The sequence below is a fragment of the Hibiscus syriacus genome, unplaced genomic scaffold (assembly GCF_006381635.1).
Source record: "Hibiscus syriacus cultivar Baekdansim isolate YM2019G1 unplaced genomic scaffold, ASM638163v2 tig00112528_pilon, whole genome shotgun sequence".
NCBI classification, from domain to species: domain Eukaryota; kingdom Viridiplantae; phylum Streptophyta; class Magnoliopsida; order Malvales; family Malvaceae; genus Hibiscus; species Hibiscus syriacus.
In genome coordinates, this window is record NW_024063356.1 from 611,617 (window position 1) to 635,358 (window position 23,742).

General features: G+C 34.8%; 1 protein-coding gene and 1 pseudogene across 2 annotated transcripts; one reads left to right on the forward strand and one right to left on the reverse strand.

Annotated features, from left to right (window-relative positions):
* Positions 1-1,855: 1,855 nt before the first annotated feature.
* LOC120181510 lies at positions 1,856-13,358 on the forward strand (annotated as a pseudogene).
* Positions 13,359-13,636: 278 nt separating this feature from the next.
* Positions 13,637-19,239, reverse strand: LOC120181509 (shaggy-related protein kinase epsilon-like). Of its 2 annotated transcripts, XM_039186614.1 has the most exons (15): positions 18,933-19,237; positions 17,753-18,049; positions 17,237-17,279; positions 17,109-17,158; positions 16,654-16,746; positions 16,370-16,429; positions 15,976-16,248; positions 15,778-15,852; positions 15,401-15,457; positions 15,172-15,312; positions 14,736-14,786; positions 14,537-14,632; positions 14,368-14,451; positions 14,117-14,219; positions 13,637-14,032 (listed from the first exon to the last, which is right to left on the reverse strand). In XM_039186614.1, exons 1-15 carry the CDS (start codon positions 18,993-18,995, stop codon positions 13,971-13,973), a joined length of 1,548 nt encoding a protein of 515 aa, XP_039042545.1. In that variant the 5' UTR covers positions 18,996-19,237; the 3' UTR covers positions 13,637-13,970. The 2 variants fall into 2 exon arrangements, with proteins under 2 accessions (XP_039042545.1, XP_039042544.1); XM_039186613.1 differs by having other exon boundaries at positions 17,109-17,279; positions 18,933-19,239.
* Positions 19,240-23,742: the final 4,503 nt, after the last annotated feature.

Genomic DNA, 23,742 nt, shown 5'->3' on the forward strand with positions numbered 1-23,742 from the left:
AATATTTTTATATTTTTAAACAATTAATTTTAAATTCAAACAAATTTAAAAAAATATATGAAATTTATAATTTTTTAAATTATAAAATATTTCTTATCATCATCATCATTTTGAAAAAGAAATATTAGTTATAAAACTTTTATAAAATTATTCATATTTTAAATTATTTTCCTCAAAATTTTATTATACTAGACTATACATATATGATTTTGAAAGGGTCAAAAAGATACTAGAAAGTGGTAATTAGTAGACATAATTGTATTGTGTAATTTCATGCAAAAACCAAAATTTATCGAGTTATAAAATAATTTACAAATTTTTTAAAAAGATTTTAATGCACAAAATGTTTTTAAACAAAATAAAGTTGACGTTTTTACACAAAAATCACCATAATAAAAATTAATTACCTATTATGTACTATTTTAAAAAAAATTTATAAATCTATTACCCGTCCCAGAAAAGCTCGAATATCATTCGTGACATATAACACGTGACATCACATCATCATAAAGAGCAGATTACAAAGGATGCTAGATCGATAATTTTTTTTGAAAAGATGTCTAACACATAAATAAAAAAATATGATGATATTTTTAATAAATACGCCGAGAAACTGATGGGAGTTTCAAATTTGGTGGGTTGATTTGGATTTACATACAGAAATTTTCAAACTTTAAATTCAAATAAAAAGCAAAGAAAATGGCAATCTCCAACTTGTAAAAAGACAATAACTTTGGTACAGAAAAGTTGAATTATGAGATGGTAGGGGACAAATTGGTTTCGAAGACGGCGAACTACGGTGGTGAAACACATAAAGCAACTGCAAACAGCTTGCTATTACTAGGGTGAGCGAGGGATCAAATCAATCAAAGTAGAGTACTACTTTATTGAATCCTCACTTAAAATACACAAAATAGCTTTCAATTTTTTTAATTATATTTGTAATTAGTTTTCTAATAATTTATATAAAAATTTATTGTTATTTTTAAAATATTAAGATTCGAATAATTTCGTTTACATAATGTGTTTGTATTATTATAGATTAAATAATTCTAAACAAATACCTTATAAATCACGTTAGACTCATAGTCATTAAGATTTTACTGAATTTTCATTTTGATCTTAAAAGTTTAAAATTTACATTATTGATAAAATATAAAATAATTATTTATTACTGTTTATTCGATGACATGATATGGTAAAAATATAATTAATATTTTATTTGACATTTAAATTATATTAAAAATCAATGTGGTCGTAAACAATTTTTAAAAGAGAAAATAATCTCAGTGATCGAAAATGTCTTGTAATATACGATTTTGACCAACTTTTTTTGGATTTGTCAAAATGACCAACAAAATCGCAATGCGATCTCTAATTCGCAACGCGATCTCCAATATCGTAAATCAGTTTCCAGATTCGCAACGCGAACTTAGAATATTACAAGACATTTTCGGTCACTGAGGTTATTTTTTCTTTTTTAAATTCTGCCATGGAAATAGGTATTTGTTTAGATCATGTAGGCAGGAGCTGTTTGATATTAACCCTCTTTTATTAAGGTGTATATAACAGGAAGATGCCGAGGGAGAAAATGCCAGAACCAATTTGAAAGAGGAGAAAAACTGCAGAAGAAAGCAAGGAGATGAAAACAAACGAAAGCAATGGTGACCGGAGCAGCTCAGCTCCATATGTTTTGCTCCCGTGGACATTTCCGCCGAGTTGCTTCAACGTTTGGCGCTCCATCTAAACTCAAAAGGACCCACCTCGTCTCTTTTTCAGCGGGGTAGACCCGAACCTTATTCGGTATCTTTTTCAACATTTCATAGTTGGGGATTTCATTTCTGCTGACGCTTTAATGATAAAACTAAACTTCGAATTCCTCAACTTTTGTTTCAAGTCGTTTCACCTATGCATTCACTTGCGATTAAACCATTTCTGTTTTGCGTACTCCATCCAATCGAAGATTGAATCCAATCTGGTTTTGAATGAATTGTCCAAATCGGGTGAATTCACGAGATAATGTTCTCGAATTTTTTTTTTTCACGATATGGTGCACATTCTAGATTAATTCTTGGAATGGGGTGAATTCTACAGTGATCATAGGACGCCATGCAATCCAGGCGATCTTGTAGGACGCCATGCAATCCAGGCGACATACGGGGTGAATACGGGGTGACATACGAGCCATACGAGCCAATGGGGAGAGGTCGCCATGCAGTCCTATACGAGGAATAGAGAGGTCGCCATGCAGCCTAGGCGACCTTGTAGGTCGCCATGTAGTCCCGGCGACCTTGTAGGTCGCCATGTAGTCCCGGCGACCTTGTAGGTCGCCATGTAGTCCCGGCGCCATTCCCATCATCCATGCACAGCCACATAGATTCCTTCACGTGCTCCCCGCTGCATGCTGCATGCCTACAGCTCCCAATGAAACCATGTGAACCATTTGAGCCAATGCATGTGAAATAATTGGTACAATAATTGAACCATTGCTGCGTGAAATATCATAGCTGCAATTGTACAATTATTGGTGAAAAAATTGAGGCAGCCGGTTGGTGAAATAATTGAGGCATCCGGTTATAAAAGAAAGAAAGAAAGGGAGAAGAGATTGCAGAAGAAAGTTAGAAGAGATTGCAGCCGAGAAAGAAAGAAAGGGAGAAAGGAAAGAAAGAAAGGGAGAAAGGAAAGTAAGAAGAAGAAAGGGAGATAAGGTAAATTTTTTATATTTAAATTAGTTTATTATAAATGTTTAATTTGTTAGTTTAGGGTTTAGGGTAAAACAAAAAGCAGCTAATTAGTTTGTTAGTTTAGGGTTATATGATTGTTAGTTTAAGTTATAGTATACATAAATTAAAAATTATTTAATTAATTAGTATATGTTTGATAGTTATATAGTTAAAAATAATTAATTAGTTTGTTTTGTTAATAGTTAGTTATATAAAAAAATTATTTAATTAGTTTGTGTTAGTTAAATAGTTAAGTTATATTTTTTGTTGAATTTATTTATATAAAAAATTAGTTAGTAAGTTTATTAGTAGTATATTATAATGAAAAAATAGTTTATTAGTTTTAGTTATATAGAAGAATATTTTATTAGTTGTTTAAGGGTTTAGCGTTTACGTTTAACTTATATTTTAAAAGTTTAGTTTGTTAGTTTATTAGTTATTATATATAAGTTATTATATTAAAGTTTAGTGTTGTAAATTAGTTAGTTAGTTTATATTAGATTATATTAAATGATTTTTTAAATATTGTTGTTTAATTTTTTTTACAGATTCATTCCAATGGCTGACCAAATTCCACTGTTGAGGCTTGACAATGAACATATTTCAAGTCATTTGGGAATAATGGTGAATAAAATATTTGTTTAATGAATTATAATTAATAAATATTTGAATATTATTTTATGATTGTGATAATTTTTTGAAATATTTAATTGTAGGAGGACGAGCAGCGAGTCCTTCGTCTTCGACTACATAAAGTGCCCAAGCCACACCCACTAATAGAAGAAAATTTGCAAGAGGCTGGATTTTGGTATGTCACATTTGTGCGAGATTACAAGTTGGTCCCAGGTTTGATCAGTGCGTTGATTGAACGTTGGAGACCAGAAACGCACACGTTTCATTTGCCGTGTGGCGAATGCACGATAATTTTGGAGGATGTGGCAATGCAACTCGGGGTCCAAACTAATGGGATGCCGGTGGTAATGTCACATGAGTTTAATAAGGTGGAACAACTTTGCAACTTGTTTCTTGGGAAAGCGCCCGTACCACCAGAGTGTAAAGGGTGGCGGGTGAGGTTGTCATGGTTGAAGAATGAATTTCAACTTCAATCAAATAGTACGGAGCACGAAATTATATATGCAACACGAGCATATATTACAATTGATTGGGGGAATTTTGATGCCTGATAAATCCGGTAGTTATGTTCACACTCAGTATCTTCTTTTTTTAACAAATTTTGAGAATTGTAGGCAATATAGCTGGGGTTCGGCGATATTGGCGTTCTTGTATCGTGAGATGTGCAAGGCGTCATTAGTCGTGAATGATAATAATACAGTAGAAATCGGTGGATGTCTGTTGCTGCTACAATCATGGGCTTGGCATAGACTTCCGTTTTTGACACCGATTAGTCGGACTGCGGTTGACTTTCCACTTGCCGGAAGGTAATATGAATCCTCTATTTTAATATAAAATATTAATTAAAAAATATTTATTTTGATTAAAATTATTGAACAAAATGTCTCTATTTTTGTTTTGATTGATATACAGATGGAGGCATAAAATTGAAGGCACAGGGTTGGTGCACAACAACATTAAAGAGTTCAGGTTGAAGATCGACATTAAGGCCAAAAAAGTGGTATGCATAATTTGTATTTTTTAATTATTATTTAAATTAACTATATTATTTGATTTAAATAAATTTTATTGTTTTTGTAATTTTACAGTTTAATTGGAGACCATACATGAATGAAGAATTATTTGCGTTGATACCGCACGATATTTTAGATGGGTTTCAATATTGGTGTGCTGTTACACCATTGATCAATTTTGCTTTTGTTGAGATCCAATTTGGGGATAGAGTGCTGAGGCAATTCCACTTCCACCAACCTATTCCGCGGAGTCCATGGGATCATAACCTCCTCCAAAACTTAGATGGTCGTCGTCCAGTGAACTGGGTTGAGACGCATGACGACCTGCACAGATTTGATGGTCGTCGTAAAGAAAGCGTTAATTGGGTTGAGAAGCATGCAACCTACATTAATGCTTAGAACAATAGGGCTTCATTCATGCCAACTCTTGACGCCATTCAAGACGACGACTTTAATTTTGAGACTTCGGCTTACCTTGCTTATTTTTTGGATAATGGAAAGCCGTTCCTCACAACAATAGTAGAGAGGCGACAATTTTTGAGGTTTAAGAAAAGATTTGGTAAAGCTGAATACTCTCTACCGAGTGGGAGTGGGAGTTCATCTCTACAAACTGAAACGGAAATGACCGATGTGGATAATAGCGCACCACAATCGTTGCATCACGCAGTTGATGATTCTACTGGCCCGGCATACATACCAGAGTTTGTGCAGCCTGAAGCACCCATCTATTCTCCTACGTTTTCGTCGACGTATGACTTTGAACACATGACAGTTCAAATACCCCCAATGAATGAGGGGGATGGGTACAATACTCCTGAGCCACAACGGCCACAACGTATCAGACGTCCGCCCCGACATTATCATTCAACAACACCCCGACATCGACAACAATTGTAAACTCGTTTGCTATTTATTACAAATTATTTATTGAAATTAGACTACTTTTTTAACCTTAACAATGATTTTTAGTATCAAATCATTACTAGTATCAAATAATTAAATATTTAGTAAATCAACTATTTTAAATCATTAGTATCAAATAATTAAATATTAACAATAAATCCTTATTAATAATAATTAATAAATCATTAGTATCAAATCATTAATATTTAAAATCATTAATAAATTCGACTATGTATAAATTTAAACTCAGTAATCCACACTTGTACACTCATTTGTTAGTATTCTATAATTATTAGTAATAATTATTAAATCATTAGTATTAAATCATTATTATAAATAATTACTAAATAATAACTAAATAATTATTATAAAATCATTATTATAATGATTATTATCAAATCATTACTAAATCATCAAATCATTAAATATTTAAATCATTATTAAATCATTTTTATAATGATTATTACTAAATCATTATTATAATGATTATTATTAAATCATTACTATAATGATTATTATCAAATCATTACTAAATCATCAAATCATTAAATATTTAAATCATTATTAAATCATTTTTATAATGATTATTACTAAATCATTATTATAATGATTATTATCAAATCATTACTATAATGATTATTATCAAATCATTACTAAATCATCAAATCATTAAATATTTAAATCATTATTAAATTATTTTTATAATAATTATTACTAAATCATTATTATAATGATTATTATCAAATCATTACTATAATGATTATTATCAAATTATTACTATAATGATTATTATCAAATCATTACTAAATCATCAAATCATTAAATATTTAAATCATTATTAAATCATTTTTATAATGATTATTACTAAATCATTATTATAATGATTATTATCAAATCATTACTATAATGATTATTATCAAATCATTAAATATTTAAATCATTATTAAATCATTTTTATAATGATTAATAAATACATAGAAATACATATATGACTAATGATGAGGCTTATATCTTGGTAAATTAGGACAATTGTTTTTTGAATGGCCTTCACCCCTACATAATCCGCATCTCTTTGCTTGACCTCTCTCTTTAGCATGAAAATCCATACTGGTATGAATTCGAGTGGACTCAGGTCGACCCTTTGGACTTCTGCGAAGCATTGGATTTGGTAGCCATTCATCATGATCCTTTTTGGGCCAATATGATTCATTCGGGATCTGTCTGAACACATAGCTGTAGACATTTAATATCCTACGTAGGTGGAAGCATTCATCAACATAAGTGTATGCGCTTACACCAGCATACATACATGCAGCGACTGCATGAGCACATGGATATTTCCATGCCTGAAAACGACCACAATCACACCATTTGTGTCGTAAATCAACTCTAAATGTTTGGTCTTCTCCTCCGACGTTACGACGTATGCACGACACGACAAAAGTATGACCAACTCGGTCGAAATTATGAACAACCATTGATGTTGCCAATCGCTCATTTGCTTCCATTGATTCCACCACTGTAGGAGCCCAAGTTTTACCTCTATTTATGAGACTCTCAATTTCCTTGCCTTTGTCCGACCAAACTTTACCCAGTCTAAAGTACGTCTCTTTCACCACACTCGCTATTGGGAGATGGCGTGTACCTTTTAGTACCGAATTAATGGCCTCAACAAGGTTTGTGGTCATATGTCCGTATCTCCGACCTTCATCGTATGCTTGCGACCATTTTTCCCACGGTATTTTTGAAGCCCACTTCCAAACACGCTGATCATCGTAAAATACCTTCAAATTCTCCAATCTCTTGTCAAAATTTGGTCGACGTAGTTCGTATCCTGTTCCATAATATATTGTGTTAAACCGCAATTAAAAAACCACGTAAAAATACACAAATATTGAAAATAAAACTTACCCATGCTGACTATCTCGCTACGAATATGTGCGTTATGAAACTGGTCGATACTATTCTTGCCAATATGACGGATACAAAATGTCGGATATGCATACGGAGGTATCCAACGACTTCCTGGTCGTTCAATTGCCGCCAAAATACCCGTTCCTCTTTCGAATATCAAGCAAACTCCATCTTCACGAACGACATATTGACGTAGATTGGTCAGAAAGAAATCCCAAGCCTCTGTTGTCTCTCCCTCAACAATGGCGAATGCAATTGGGAAGATATTTCGCTCACCATCTTGAGCAACTGCCATCAAAAGTACATGCCTATATTGACCATACAACCACGTACCATCTACTTGGATCATACGTTTGCAAAATGGAAATCCTTCAATACATGCCTTGAATGCCCAAAATAGTCTATGAAATATTTTCTTCCCTGGCAGAAGTTGACCTTCTTCGTCATATGCGGGCATGGTTTGAGACTTCACTATAGTTCCTGGGATAAATCGCTTCATTGCTTGTAGCAAATGTGGTAGCTCATTGTACGATGTATCTCAATCTCCATACGTCAACTTCATTGCCTTCATTTTCGCATTCCACACCTTGCCATATTTTACTTGATATCCAAATTGGCTTCGAATAGATGTAGCTAACACTGAACAAGATATCCTTGGATCCTTTTCAACCATCGCCTTCACGTATTCACATATTACATCGGAGTCCAATAGTCGGTGGTCTTGTTCGATGGAGTTTCGCAAACATGTGTGCGAACCATTGTACCTCGTGATGACCCAAACATCGTGCCTTTGATTTTTCGACACTCTGATCTTCCACTTGCACTCTGGGCCATATTTACACACTTTGCGTATAGGGTTTCTGGTTGGACTCTGCAACATGGACATCAACATGGCATTTGATGCAATACTCTTTAATCGCCAGCGTAGCTTCATTTTTTCCTCTGAATTGCACCCCAACTGAAAATTCACCAGAATTATCGAATGATTCAGTCATTTGGTACGGAGGTAAATGTGGCATGTCTGGGAATTCAGGTGCCCTCATTGCATCATAGTCTATCTCGTACATGTGAGGAGTAGCTTCATACGGTGCCGGAACTTCATCAATTGCACCTCCACCAAAAATATTTTCGTCGTCGCCCAAAACGGGTTCTTCGGTTTCTTCATCTTCGCTTGAATCATCGTGAATTTCTCCCCATCGATTTTCAGCGTCAATATTAACAACCAATTTCAATATGTTTCTCGTCTCATACTCTGCTGTTGCAGATGTCCCCCCGACTTCATTTACACTTTCCAATAGTGCCATAAAACTGTTCGGGAACCTGTACGTCGGCTCCTCAAACTGACTATATAAAGCCATTTCAGATGGATTTTGAGCCACACCTCTTGATGACCCAGGAACATCACATATGTTACGCACATCAACAAATAACTCAATAACTGCTATATTGGTTGACTCATGTAATCCAACCATGGTTCCAATATCATCATCTTCTTCAAGTGGAACTGCAGCATATCTGACTGGGTTGGGGCATATCATAAACCTATACCTCAAACCATCAACTGCAGCTCGAATTTTTCTTTCTATCTTATGCTTCATTTCTATAAATGTGATGTCTTTTTTGAACATCATATTTATTGGTTTTTCAGACTGAAAAGCTACTCCGACCTCATTTTCCATAATCTGTCCATTATAATGGACAATCGTGAAAAAGTTGTTGCTCATTTTCTCTACAAATAAAAAATAAATTAATTTAGATTAAAATATTAGATAATATAATTTCATAAAACATTAAATCATTAAATATAATATAATATACTATTATATTATATTAATGATCAAATAAAATTTGTTATTTAACTTGATTAATTGATTAATTACTAATATTATTAATAATGATTTAATAATTATTATTAATCTAATGATTTGATATTTAATGATTTAATAATAATATGATTTAGTCATGATTACTAATAATTATTTATTATAAATATTTAATGATTTAGATTTGATACTAATTATTTAGTTATTATTACTAATAATCATGATTAGTTTGATAATTTTTTTTATTTTTTAAAAATATCAAACAAATTTGTTAGGCAAAATATCTTAATAATGCGTTGGCCGGATTATTTCATTCAATTAATTTTTACTCCTTACTAATTTACACATACAATATAAATAAAACAAAATATTTTTTTTAAAACAACACTAAATATTTTTAAACACAATATTTTTTTTAAACAAAAATTATCTCGCACAAATTAGTTTATATAATCTAATATAAACTTACTATCTAACTAATTTACACATATACAACAACAAAAATAGACAACAAAAAATAAATTACTCACGTATTTATGCCTTCCTCCTTTCCTTTCTTTTCCTTCTTTGTTTCTTTATTCGAATCAATTTCAACATGGGCAATGTTGTGGAATAATGCCCTGTATGTGTAAACCGTTTAATTTATTTAAACAACAATAGCTCCCACAAATTAATTTTATATAATCTAATATATTATAATAACTTAAACTAATAAACTATTTCTTTATTATAATATAACTTAGTTAAAATAACACACTAATTAAGCACTAATTAATTTTTTTATAATATAACTTCAACTTCAATGAACAATCTAATATATGTTTAAAAACACTAACAAATTAATTAATATTTTTTTATATTTAATAACTTAAACTAATTAACTAATTTTTTTATATAATATAATATATAACTTAAACTAACCAACTAATAATTTATACTAACAAACTAATTAACTAGATTTTAGTTTACCCTAAACCCTAAACTTACAAACTAATAATTTCATATAATAAACTAAATTAAACAATAAAAAATTACCTCACAAACTATGTTTGATCCTTTATCTTATTTCTCTTCTTCCTTTTCCTTCTCTCGGCAAAGTTTATATGTGCTTATGCTTATACTCCTGGTTGTTCTTCTGCTTCTATCCTAAACCCCATATCATTTATATAAAGCAAAAAATCGTTGTACAGAGTCATTAAAATTTGACTATTGAATAAAATATTATTAGGATTGAATCGTATAACTATTGAGCATTGAAAGTCTTCAATTGAACATCAATATTTGCTGTATTTAACAGCTAAATTAACGCTGCAATCATACAGCTATGGATGCAACGCATGCAGCTACGGATGCAGGAATCTCCCAGCTAGCTATGGATGCAACGCATGCATGAGTGATACAGTTAAAGCTTGGTCGTTGCATGCATGAGTGATACAGTTAAAGCTTGGTCGCGATGCAGGAATCTCCCAGCTATGGAGACTCCATGGCGACCTACCACCTACCCTACCACCTACCATGTCGTCGGGACTCCATGGCGACCTACCATGTCGTCGGGACTCCATGGCGACCTACCATGTCGCCGGCAACCTAGAACCGATCCTTGGTCGCCCCGAGTGCCCCATGCATGAACCGATCCTTGGTCATCCTTGGTGCATGGCCCATGCAGAGGTTTGCCGAGATCAGACCACGTGAACAAAGCGCAGCGCGACCTATCTCATGCCTCGTGTATGGCCCATGCATAGCACCAAAGCAGCATCAGCGAGCAACAGCGGGCACCAAAGCAGCATCAGCGAGCAACAGCGGGCAAAGAACCAGGGCAAATAATGATGGACGCCGGGCGTGCATGGCGACCTTATAGGACGCCGGGCGTGCATGGCGACCTATAAGGACGCCGGGCGTGCATGGCGACCTATAAGGACGCCGGGCGTGCATGGCGACCTATGTTGCCACTGTAGAATTTACCCCATTCGAGCAATTAATCTGGCCAGTGCATCATCTCGTAAAATATTTTTTTTGAATGCATTATGTCGTGAGTTTTACCGTCCAAATCGGGTAGGATAAATGAAGCTCGGAAGCTATTTGACGAAATGCCTGAACGGGATGAGTTCGCCTGGAACACATTGGTAGCTGCGTATGCATCTTCCGGGAAATTAACTGAAGCTGTCGAGCTTTTTAAAGGAACCCCGATAACGAGTTCCATCACTTGAAATTCACTAATTTCAGGTTATTGTCAACATGGGAAGGAAACTGAAGCTTTTGATTTGTTTTCGAAAATGCAAGTTGCGGGACAACGGCCTAATCAATACACAATGGGAAGTATTTTGAGGATGTGTTCGACATCGGGATTGCTTGGAAGAGGCAAAAAGGTGCATGGTTATGTAATAAAGACACAATTCGAGTCGAATGACTATGTTGTTATGGGTCTGGTCGATACGTATGCAAAGTGCAATTGCATTTTGGAAGCTGAATATCTGTTTAAAATGACGCCGGACAAGAAAAACCATGTCATGTCGACTGCCATGGTTGCTGGTTATTCTCAGAATGGGGAGGCATTCAAAGCGATTAAATGTTATCGAGATATGGTGGTCGAAGGAATTGCGTCTAATCAGTTCACTCTCCCCAGTGTGTTAACAGCTTGTGCTGCGGTTGAAGCTGGTAATTTTGGTGCACAAGTGCATAGCTTCATTGTTAGGAGTGGTTTTGAACCTAATGTTTTCGTTCAAAGTGCATTGGTCGATATGTACGCGAAATGTCGGGATTTGGATAGTGCCATTAAAGTCTTGGTGAATACGGAGGTTGACGATGTTGTTACTTGAAACTCTATGTTAGTGGGGTGCGTGAGGCTGGGCTGTGAAGCGGATGCTCTCTCGTTGCTCCGGAATATGCATGCTAGAGATATGAAGCTGGATAATTTCACATACCCGTCTGTTCTAAACTGTTTTGCTTTAACGAAAGATATGAACAATGCAATGTCAGTACACTGTTTGATTACCAAAACAGGATTTGAGGCTTCCAAACTAGTGAATAATGCTTTGGTTGACATGTACGCTAAACAAGGAAACATGGATTGTGCTTTTCAGGTGTTCAACCACATGCCGAACAAGGATGTGGTCTCGTGGACCGCTTTGGTGACAGGATATGCACGTAATAACCGTGATGAAGAAGCTCTCGATTTGTTTTGTGACATGAGATTGGCAGGCGTTTATCCCGACCATATCATTCTTGCCAGTGTTTTGAGTGCTTGTGCAGAATTAACAGTTCTGGAATTTGGGCAACAACTTCATGCAAACTTTGTTAAATCCGGTCTTCCCTCATCCATTTCAGTAGATAATTCCCTCGTAACAATGTATGCTAAGTGCGGATGTATAGACGATGCAAACAGAGTATTTGATTCTATGCGGATTCGGGATGTAATATCTTGGACTGCACTAATAGTTTGTTATGTCCAGAACGGTAGAGGAAGGGACTCGGTAAGGTTCTATGATCAAATGATTGCTAGTGACACAAAACCCGACTTCATTACTTTTATAGGTTTACTATTTGCTTGCAGCCATGCCGGCCTTTTGGAAAGAGGTCGCTCGTATTTCGCATCAATGGATAAGGTATACGGAATTAAACCGGGTCCGAACACTATGCTTGTATGATTGATCTCTTGGGTCGCTCCGGAAAACTCATTGAAGCCGAAACATTGTTAAATCAAATGGGTGTGGAACCAGATGCGACTGTATGGAAGGCTCTTCTTGCTGCATGTAGAGTACACGGCAAGGAAAGAGCGGCAAATAACCTCTTTGAGTTAGAGCCCACAAATGCTGTGCCATACATCATGTTGTCTAACATGTATTCTGCTGCCGGAAAATGGGAAAATGCCACGAGGATCCGAAGGACGATGAAATCAAGGGGGCTCAGTAAGGAGCCTGGGATGTAGTTGGATCAAGGTAAACAGCAAGGTGCACACCTTTATGTCGGAAGACAGAGGGCATCCTAGAACCACGGAGATCTATTCCAAGATCGACGAGATCATGGTTTTGATCAGGGAAGGTGGTTATGAACCAGACATCAGTTTTGCCCTCCATAACATGGATGAAGAAGCGAAGGAGCTTGGTCTGGCCTATCACAGTGAAAAACTAGCGGTTGCATTCGGGCTTCTAAGTTTGTCAACCGGGGCTCCGATCCGAATCTTTAAGAATCTTCGGGTTTGTGGGGATTGTCATACTGCTATGAAATATATTTCGAGAGTTTACCATCGTCACATCATCTTGAGAGATTCTAATTGTTTCCATCACTTCAAAGAAGGGCAATGCTCATGCGGAGACTATTGGTAGATGCTTTTTCGTCCATATTACTTGTTCTTCATACATTCAATTTTAAATTAAATAAATTTAAATTATTTAAAAAGAAGAATCCAATATGAAAAAATAATTTAAATTTCAAATGTAATAACTTAATAAGAACATATATATATATATATATATATATATATATATATATATATATATTTGATTTACAAAATCTTTGATTCTATAGTGTTTACCAAACCAAATAAACCTTATATTTGTGAAATTTGAATCTCAGTAGAACTTATACGAAATTTTGTCGGGGATAATCGGAGATTCCTCTGGTAGAAAACTCAGTGGAAAAAGAGTAATCTTTTTTCAATAGTAGAGTAACAAAACATATCAGATTGTAAATGAAAAAAATTATCAAAACCTCATTGCTAACTGCTATAATCCCACCCATCTCAAAGCACCATCCGAACTCATTGTTTGTGGTCCGAGAAACCGATGGCCTCCTGATCCTGGTAATACCATTTCGGGTCTTCGGTCATAAACTATCAAGGAACAAAGGTGGTGACCACCTATGAACTAGAAAGAGAAGGGGCAGTGTAGCTTGTCTGTCGTGGTAACTTTAGCATCATCCAAAACCAGTTTACGGTACCAACAGATGCCGTCCCATTCGATCACTTATGTCCGTGCATGTTCAGGGATGAGACGTTCCCATAGTTCAGGAGATGCACCGGTCAATTCTGCATAACCATTGACATTTGAAACTCCCGAACATGGAGAATTTTAAGAGAATAATAAGATGTGATGAGGTGAAACTCGCTTACCATTATCTGTGAAATTGAATAAAGGAGGTAGGGCCAGGCCGTTAGGCAAACATACGTTGGGGTCTCTTAAATCATCAAAGAAAGGGTGTGCACATGCCTCCAACTGAAAGCCAGGAAGTCCCACTCTCGTTAAATAGAACATAAAGGCTGGTTTATAAATTACAAAACTGAAGTTCCCAGTCAAGGTCGAGTATATGAACACAAACGCATTTGTAACGGAAAACAACAATAATACATTGCAATATGCTTACAGCGGTGCAACGTAGGTTCGGTGAATACTGAAGCAGCCTTGACACAAGATCTACTGCTTCAGGGGGCAACCGCTTGTTAAATATCTGAAAATATAAATTGAATAAGATTTCCACTTTCATGTACAATGTATAACAAGGTTAACTAGTAGATGATCCAATCAGAGCTGACCTTATGCCATGGATGAGCTTTGATCTGAGGGAACTTAAATTCATTGTAATTCGGATTCATGCATTTAATTTCTTCCCTGGTTGGTGTACCCAGTACCTGATCAAATAAAGCAGAATGAGGTGAAAATATGAAAAATGTTAAAAAGAACGAAAAGGCATAAGTGAAAAGTAGAAAGAGAAAAAAAGCCGCAGATTTGCACCTTGATAATTTCCACTAGTTGATCGACACCACTTTCACCTGGAAACAATGTCTGCAAATGGAATACACACATTATTGGAGATAGATGAAAAAAGAGTTCCAAAAATGTCCTTTCATGTAGACTTTGAGGATGTCAAAGGCCTAGCATACCAGCAAATTATACGGTATGGTCTCAAAAGAACGATAGCATAAGTGAGACGCTGAAGAAATAGATGCCAAAAGCAATACATAACAAATGTTTAACTGTCGCAACGCGTATCATGAATGTTAATAAAACCAGCAGAATTCATCATAATCATCAATTGATACATGAAATGAGAATGTGAGGAACGTGGATGCTATTAAAGCATTGTTGGAGCCATGCAAGTATTAGAGTTAAACAGAACCTAAATTGACATCAATCTGAGTGCAACAGAAACTTGAATTTATAGACTCACCTGTCCAAGCATAAGCTCAGCCATGACACAACCAACAGACCACATATCAATAGCAGTTGTATACACTGTCGCCCCAAATATAAGCTCTGGAGCTCTATAATATCTTGAGCATATGTATGATATGTTAGGCTCATCTGGCACCTAAGCATTGCAGAGTAAATCCAGTATAAGTTTTAGACAAGAAGAAAAGACTTTCTAACTTTCGAAAAATTTGATTTCTTGAACATACCAACATCTTTGCGCTACCAAAATCACATATCTTCACTTGGTGACTATGAGGATTGACCTGAAAATACATCACAACATAAGTTCTAATATTAATCAGTATTAATGATAAAAACTTTAGCAGAAGAATAACAAAAGCAATCAAATGTTAAAAGCCAACAAAATTTCACAGACAAGAACCACATTATATCATTAACATACGCAATAAATCCTTAGACAAACAGTACGGATGACCACCACAAAAACAAATAGTGACACATTATAGTGCATTCAAGTTGATGAGAAATTTGTCAAATTGGATGAACCATAATATCCAATACACAAGTTGATTTACCCGTTATAGCAACTTCCAGCTCATAAGAAAAGACAAGAATGTCTCACCAGTAAATTTTGCGGCTTAATATCACGATGACATACACAAACCACACGATGCAAATAATTTAGCCCACGACAAATCTACAAAAGCAATATAGATTGTCACAATATGAACAGAGAATATAGTCAAAATAATTAGATAAAAAATCAAACCGGTGGAATTTTGCAACCACTACTTATTAGAAAAGCCGAGGCAAGGATCACCTGGTATACATACAGCTGCACATGAAGAATGGGCATATGTTGATTCATATTGCTGTAGTGCTTTGACACTTGGTAAACAGTTTCTGGCACATACTCTAAAACAAGATTAAGATAGAGTTCATCTTTTTCAGTGGATGTAAAGAAACAGCGCATTAGTTGAACCACATTAGGATGTTCAAGTATTCGCATAATCTGAAGTTCCCTGTTTTTATATCTTTTATCCTGCAGAACCTTCTTTATAGCAACAGATTCACCACTCTCCAAGCACTTCGCCTACATCATAAACATAAAGTCTTATGTAAAACTAAAGAGAGAAGAATATACTGAATAAATGCAGACACCAGAGACAAAAAGTTACAAGCAAGAAGATGGTTAAGAGCCAATAAATTCATACCTGAAAGACAACACCAAATGAGCCAGTCCCAATCACATGCTCTACCTTGTATGCGATTGTCTAAAGCCCATGGAAAAATTGCAATGTTATGTGTTAATTGCAGGTTAATCCAAATAGAGTAATCAAATGAAATGGAGCACCACGCATTTAATCCAAGACTCTAACATGACAATCACTTGAGCAAACTATTGAGCTTTGCTCAATTTTATTATAACAAAAAGAAGGGAAAATTTACAGTTCAGATGAGTTATGTTCAACGAAAAGTCACCCAAAAATCAAATCACCTGTTTTGGTTGTCCATTCTCACCGCCAATAGTAGCTGAAATTATCTCACCTGCTTCTGTTCCATTTCCATTAATAACAGTAGCCTCCATATCCTGTGAAATACAAGTTACAAACAATAATTTTAGGAATAATCAAGGACCTAGATAACTTTAGACAACTTTGAATCATTTCATAAAATCAAGTAACATTTCCCAAAAAAATACAAAGTTATGTATTCATTGCAGCTTAATCCAATTACAATAATCAAATGAAATGGAACACCATGCATGTAAACCATGTATCTAACATGACAATCAATTGAGCAAACTATTGAGCTTTGCCCTTTCTCTAAACACCAAACAGCCTCAACAAGAAAAATTATTCCCACTCCATCAAGAAAGAAAAGGACATGTGAAAATTTACAATTCAGATGAGCAGTTATGTTCAACGAAAAGACACCCAAATATCAAATCACCTGTTTTGGTTGTCCATTCTGACCCACTTTAGTAGATGAACTTATCTGACCTGCATTCTGACCCACACAAGTAGATGAACTTATCTGACCTGCATTCTGACCCACACTAGTAGATGAACTAATCTGACCTGCTTCTGTTCCATTTCCATTAATGACAGTAGCGTCCATATCCTGTGAAATACAAGTTACAAGAGATAATCTTAGGAATAATCAAAGACCTAGATAACTGTTGACAGCTTTGAATCATTTTATAAAATCAAGTAACACTTCCAAAAAGGTTGGTCAGAAGATCTCTTGCAGAACCCCAAGCCATATCCTGCGGAATATGTAGATATTTTCCTCATTGATTCAATTCATAGCCAATTCAAGTCATAACATTGAAAGAAAATAATTATTCCTCATTGATTCAATCCATTGCTCACATTAAGGCTCAATTCAAGTCATAAACACCGACAGAAACTTCAAATTATATCAATGGCTTCTTACTTTTTAAGTTTCAAGAAGTTAATATTTTCTTAGATGGAATTCCAGCATACCTTGTTATCATTTTAAAACAAGATGGATATGAAGACAATATTTAAGAGGGAAATTTCAACACATATGTAGGCCTAAAAGTTTGAAACAGAGTAAGACCCAAAAATCACCTTCTCATCTTGGGCGGCTGTTTTCTCATCTTGGGCGGCTGTTTTCTCATATTGGATGGCTGTTTTCTCATCTCTGATTGTCATTTTATGCATTTCATTAGGGAGCTGATCGACAGATGGTTTCTCAATTCTAGCAACAGAAGCTACATTGGACGTACTGGCCACAGTTTCCAGTGTTGAAGAAGCCATATTATCCCCTGTACCAGCGGTGCTCCTCTCAACAAAATTAGATTCCTCATTTACCTTACATTCTGATTCTTGACCAACCTTTGTCCTCTTGGTTCCAGTTTCCCCGCCCTGATGAGAAAATTTTAATTTTCCAAAAACAAAAAAGAAAGAAAAATCAATCATAAAACCTAAAGATTAAAGAAACCAAGCATCATCACAGTAATAGAATCCTTTTATGTTGCTATCTTTATATACTAGTTTCATTGTAGATATCATATGTTTTCTTTTCATCAGAACAGAATTACATATGTTCACTATGTTTAGGGCATTACCCGTTTTTAGGAAAAAACAATAATGGTGATGACCCATCACCAACTTAAAAACAATGCTCTAAAAAATTCCAACCACTGATGCCTGATCTTAAAATAAACCTCCATGGTAAAAATATAATCTAAAACTACAGGTTAACCTATGACAATTACGTGCACAGAAGCACAAACGTGAAACTATGCTCATACGGTGATGTAATTGAAATCAGAAAATCAAAGTAGAGGACCAATAAAATTTATCAATAAATTAATAGAACACAAACAACGGCGATACAAAATTAAAAAAAACATGGCTATTAACCATTTAAAAAAAAACAAAAGCAATGAAGCAAAAAGGCAAAATAATTCAGAGAACAATGTCATTCCTCTCTTGTTTCAAAGAATAATGGTTTAAAAAAAATCAACTATAATATAAGCCAAAAGTAATTAAGCGACGAGAAGAATTAAAATGAAAAAAAAAACGCAAACAAATAGTAATCAGCCAATCTAGACATGAAAACCAAAAATCATAGAAGCAAAAGTATATATTTTCTGCATTTAGCTACAAATGGAAGACAACGAAAATCTATCTTTTCAACAAGATAAGCTTAGAAATAATCCAAAAATCCGTTCCATTTCTCCAACCTTTAGATTAGCGCCAATTAAATCCATGAAATGAATAAATAAATAAAAAAAGAACTCACGGGATTGGTAGAAACAGAAGGACGACCGGAAGCAATGCTCTTGAGACGACGCATCACATTCATGATTTTAGATTTCACCGAACCACACCGCAGCTTCTTCGAACCAAAACAACGATTTTGGCTTCCACCACAACAACGAGAAGAGAAGAGAGAAGCCCCGCTTTCTCTCTTCGTCTCCTCCGCCTTTGATCCTCTTACCAGAATTACAGATTATGTAAAACCAAGCAAAACATAAAACATCAATGCAATCAAAAAAATCAATTAACCTAATTACATATCTCCAAAAAAACACTCAATTTATTTCCTCTCTTCTTTTCTTTTCTCTCTGAATATCTGACGAAACTCAAAAGAAAAGAAAAGAAAAATATTGATTTAAAAAAACAAAAGGAAAAAGGAAAACTTTCTGTGTGTAATAGAATTTTTTTTCTGTTCCTTAAAAGCCACCAAAGGCCAATCATACAAGCCTAAACTTTTGCTGCTTCAAATCACACGCCTAATATTGGCCGTCGATTCTTGGCAATGAGAGATCAAACGGTCGGGCGTATTTAGGTTTTTAGGTAAATTAGCACTTCCTTTAAATAAGTTGAGATGGAGATTTATCCTGGACGGGATATTCGGGGGGGGGGGGGAGGTTTGACCGATCTTTTGGCGGTTAATTATTACTTATGTTTTTTCTATTTGAGAAATGTAAGATTCTAATATCTGTTTTTTATGGATAAATTACCATTGTCATCACTTAATTATGGACATTTTTATTTTACTATCAATCTTTTAATTTTATCAATCATATCACTATGATATCAATCAAGTTATTAGTCGATAACATTTAGGAAAAAGGTGATGTGGCAATTAAACTTTTATATATAGTTATACATTTGGTCTTTGTTACTTACACATGTCACCATCTGATTAGAGGAAAACAAATGGAAATTAAGATCAATTTGATATAATGTGTAAATAATAGGGACCAAATATATAGTTATATCAAATTATTTAATTATCTCGCCACCTTCTCTATTAAATGTTAATGATAGATGACTTGATTAACATCATTTAAATAGTTAAATGGTTTGGTTGACAAGATTAAAAGATCAATAATCAAATTAGAATCCTCTCATAATCAAGTCACCATTAACATTTAACAAAAAATGACATGGTCGATAGAAAATTCGTTGTGGTTATTTATTTGATCATTGTTACTTACATGTGTCATCATCTCAATAGATGAAAATAAGTGACAATTGGGATCGAATTAATATAATGTAAAGTAATATGGAGCAAATATATAATTATGCCATACTTCTTAGATGCCACGTCACTTGAATGTTAATGTTAATGGTTGATGATTTGATTGATATCATTTAAATAATTAAATGGTTTATTAACAAAATTAAAAGATTAATGATTTAATGACAGGGAAGCGGTGGCGGATTGATGAACGTTGCTCTTGTTGAAGAATCAAACCTAGAAAGCTCTAGACTCGATTAAGAACAAAGGGGATGAATAGGGGAAGGTGGCGGTAGTAACTAGGATTCTTTAGGGTTTCTTCAAGGCAATAAGATTAGAACAAAATAAACAAAAGATAAAGAAATTGAAAATAAAATAAGATAAGATAATAAAGAAATCAAAAGATCTCCCTTACGAAGGTGGACGGTAAAGATGATTGATGGTGCAGATGGATTTGTGGAAAAATAGATGGATAAGTGTCCTATCGAACCCTCCTAGTCGCAATGAAAAGGAAAACTCGATAAATGGCTCTAACCAACCCTCCTAGTCTCGATGAAAAGGCAAATTGGAGTGTGAAGATTAATCTCCCTCACAAGAACTTGAAAGAACTCCAGGAGAAGAAGCTTCGAAGGCACAAGGCAATCAGCACTTGCAAAAATGAACTCTCATTGTATTATTAATCAAATAAATCTTGAATTACAAAGTTTAATGAAGCCTCCTTTATATAGGGGCCGAGTTCTAAAGGTCCTAAATATTTAATGAATAAAATAATAATAAACTAAACATATCTTAACTCTAATTCCTAATAAAATAATAATAACTAAAGATAATACTTTTAACCCAACCTTAATTCCTAATAAAATAATAAATCTAATCCTAAAATATAATGCATCATCCTATATTAAGTTATATTACAAATAATCAATAAAAATATTGAAAATTCGTAATATTTACAAAATCCCGTATTAATCCCGTATAGGATTTTCTGCATGTACCGTCTTCAGTAAAATAGTCATATCTTGAGTTCCCGATATCGGATTGATGCGATTCAAGAACCCTTGGAAAGATAAGAGACAGACGGCCGTATCTCCAGAAGACATCTTGACTAAATAATATCAGGATCACATTCAAAAAGTCGTAGTAAGTCTTATTCTGTTCTGATCTTCTTTTCCAATGCTTGGACGAGTGGATCATTTGGAAGAGTTATTATTTCTTCCTTTGATGTGAGCCTTGTGATGCATGTATCATCCTCCCTTTCTTCAAAAAGATTCGACCACGAATCTGAAACATTAAAGGGAGCAACATTAGAATCGTTTAATGATTCATTCACATTATACTTACCGAATAGATATGCTTTGAATCTTCGAGACTTTGTTCTTCTAATAGGTTCAAGTAGAAAAATTTGTCCAAAGAAGCTTGTATTATGGACTCTGGTGCATGTATCATTCCCCCACTCCTCAAAAGGATTCATCCTCGAATCTGAAAATCCAAGAGAAAGAGATTTAGATGTGTTGAAAGAAAAACTTGTAAAACATTTACCAGGATCAATGTGATGTGTCTTTATGCGTTTTAGTCGAGGTTTCTTCTTTGTAGGAACTGATTTCTTGAAGTCTTGAAATCCTCTTTTGCATACAAGTCTTGTAATATGATGTTTTGGTTGAAATTCAACATGGCGCCGGCCACTGTTGGCTTTATGTATGATTATTTCAGATAATTTCTCCATGGTTTTATTTGTGTGTGGCGAGAATGAGTGTTTAAAAACCATGTCAATTGGTTTGTTAAAGTAATCCCTTAAGTCTCCTAAGCGGGGTTCATGAATTAATGATTCCCGGGAGGAGCTTTGTGGACTGTAGAACCTGTTTAGTTGGCAAGGAAACTCATATACAAGATAAAGCTCAGTAAAAGCACTTTTAAAAGTATGGGTAGAAATAACAAAAATATCCGAGTTCTCGTGATATAAATCTTTGATATGTTCAATTCTCGGAATAGTAATATGAGTTTGATAGGTAAGAGTATACCTTCGTGGTAGTGTATCGTCTACTGTGTTTTGCTTACCTCGGTATGTTACGCACTTAAAGGAGTTGCTTTTAGTATGGATGACAACTTCACGAGCCTTACCTTGTAAGAAGGAGAAGAAGTATGTTACAATGTCATTAAAATGAGTAATAAAATACTTACCTTTGGACTGTCGTAAATCATGACTCTTCATTGATATAGCATAGTGATTAGGGCTTTCAGGTGGTAACCCATCAGGAGGGTCACCTAGCACTATTCGACAACTCTAGGCGATAGAAGATGGTGTGGGCCAGTCTCGTGTTGCTTTTACTTTCTCATCATTTATATGGATTCCCTGTGCATGAACTATAAAGCATGTGGAGTTGTTCAAGTCATGTTTCGTGATTAAGATGACGTTACGACTAAGGCTTTCATGGATGTAGCCTTTTTGTAACAAATTTAACTCTTTGGTTTCTTCGAGATTGTATGTTTGACGAGGTATGATGGAACCTTGAATTAGATTGGTTTGGTGTTGTTTTCCTTTTTCCAGTGGTAAACCGTCAGGTGGATCACCTAATTCTTCTTGAAAATCCTGTAACAAAGATGAAAACACACTAGGCAAATCCTTGTTAATGTTAGAAATCGAAACAATTGATTCTCTAAAGCGAACAAGGATGGAAGGCTGTTTGTAAAGAAGGTTCTCTCTCAATTCTTTTGTTCTCACACATAGATTTTGAGTCACTCTTTTCTTCTCACAATTAGGTTCACTCACCTCCCATGGGTCATTATTCTTTTGGCTTTTGTAACTAGTGACCTCTTTTTCTTTTGCCTCTTTCTCAGCTTTTTCTTTTTTTGCTTTCCCTACCTCCTCACAAATTATCATTTGATCTTTAGGGGATGGAAGTTTTTCATTCTTTGCTGGTCGTTCTTTCTCCTTGTCAGGTTTGTCATCTCTTAGCTTTTTTAGAGAAGATGGAGTAGAAGACGGGGAAGGATTTGAAGGATTACCTTGGTAAGAGGATGAAGTACCTTGTTAATGTTCTCGAAATCTCCTTTGGATTTGTACTTCGATTGTCATTGCTTTCTTTAGTGTATCTTCAAGGTTTTCGTACCCATGGAGGTCAAGAAGATCAGTGATGTTTGAGTTCAAGCCAACGACGAATCTTGACACGGTGACTTCTTCTTTTTCGGTTATGTTAGCCCTATTGAGTAAGGACTGCATCTCCTTGTAGTAGTCTTCAACTGAACTTCTACCTTGTCGAAGTCGGTGTAGTCGTAGTTTAACTTATCGTGTATAATGTGTCGGTAGGAATCACTTTCTCATGGTTTGTTTGAGGTCGGTCCAAGAAGTGATTGTTGGAATTTGGAAATTATGGATCTTTTTCCTTGTTTGCATCCACCAAGTTCGAGCATATCCTTCGAATTGCATGGTGATGAGGGGAACTTGTTTAGCTTGGGGGTAGTCATGGTATGCGAATATGAGATCAACTTTTCTTTCCCAATCGATGTACCTGTCCGGATCGTTGTCTCCTTTGAAAGATGGGATCATAAACTTTGGTTTTGCAAAGAGTTCGGGTGCTTGGAAACG

Bases quoted from the DNA above. Each gene is read 5' to 3' on its own strand.
- LOC120181509 (XM_039186613.1), bottom strand. From the start codon at position 18,995: ATGAATGTGATGCGTCGTCTCAAGAGCATTGCTTCCGGTCGTCCTTCT. The intron at 18,050-18,932 runs GTGAGTTCTTTT...TTTTCTCATCAG, and splicing joins CTTCTGTTTCTACCAATCCC to GGCGGGGAAACTGGAACCAA. The intron at 15,458-15,777 runs GTGAGACATTCT...ATGTATTTTCAG, and splicing joins TTAAGCCGCAAAATTTACTG to GTCAATCCTCATAGTCACCA.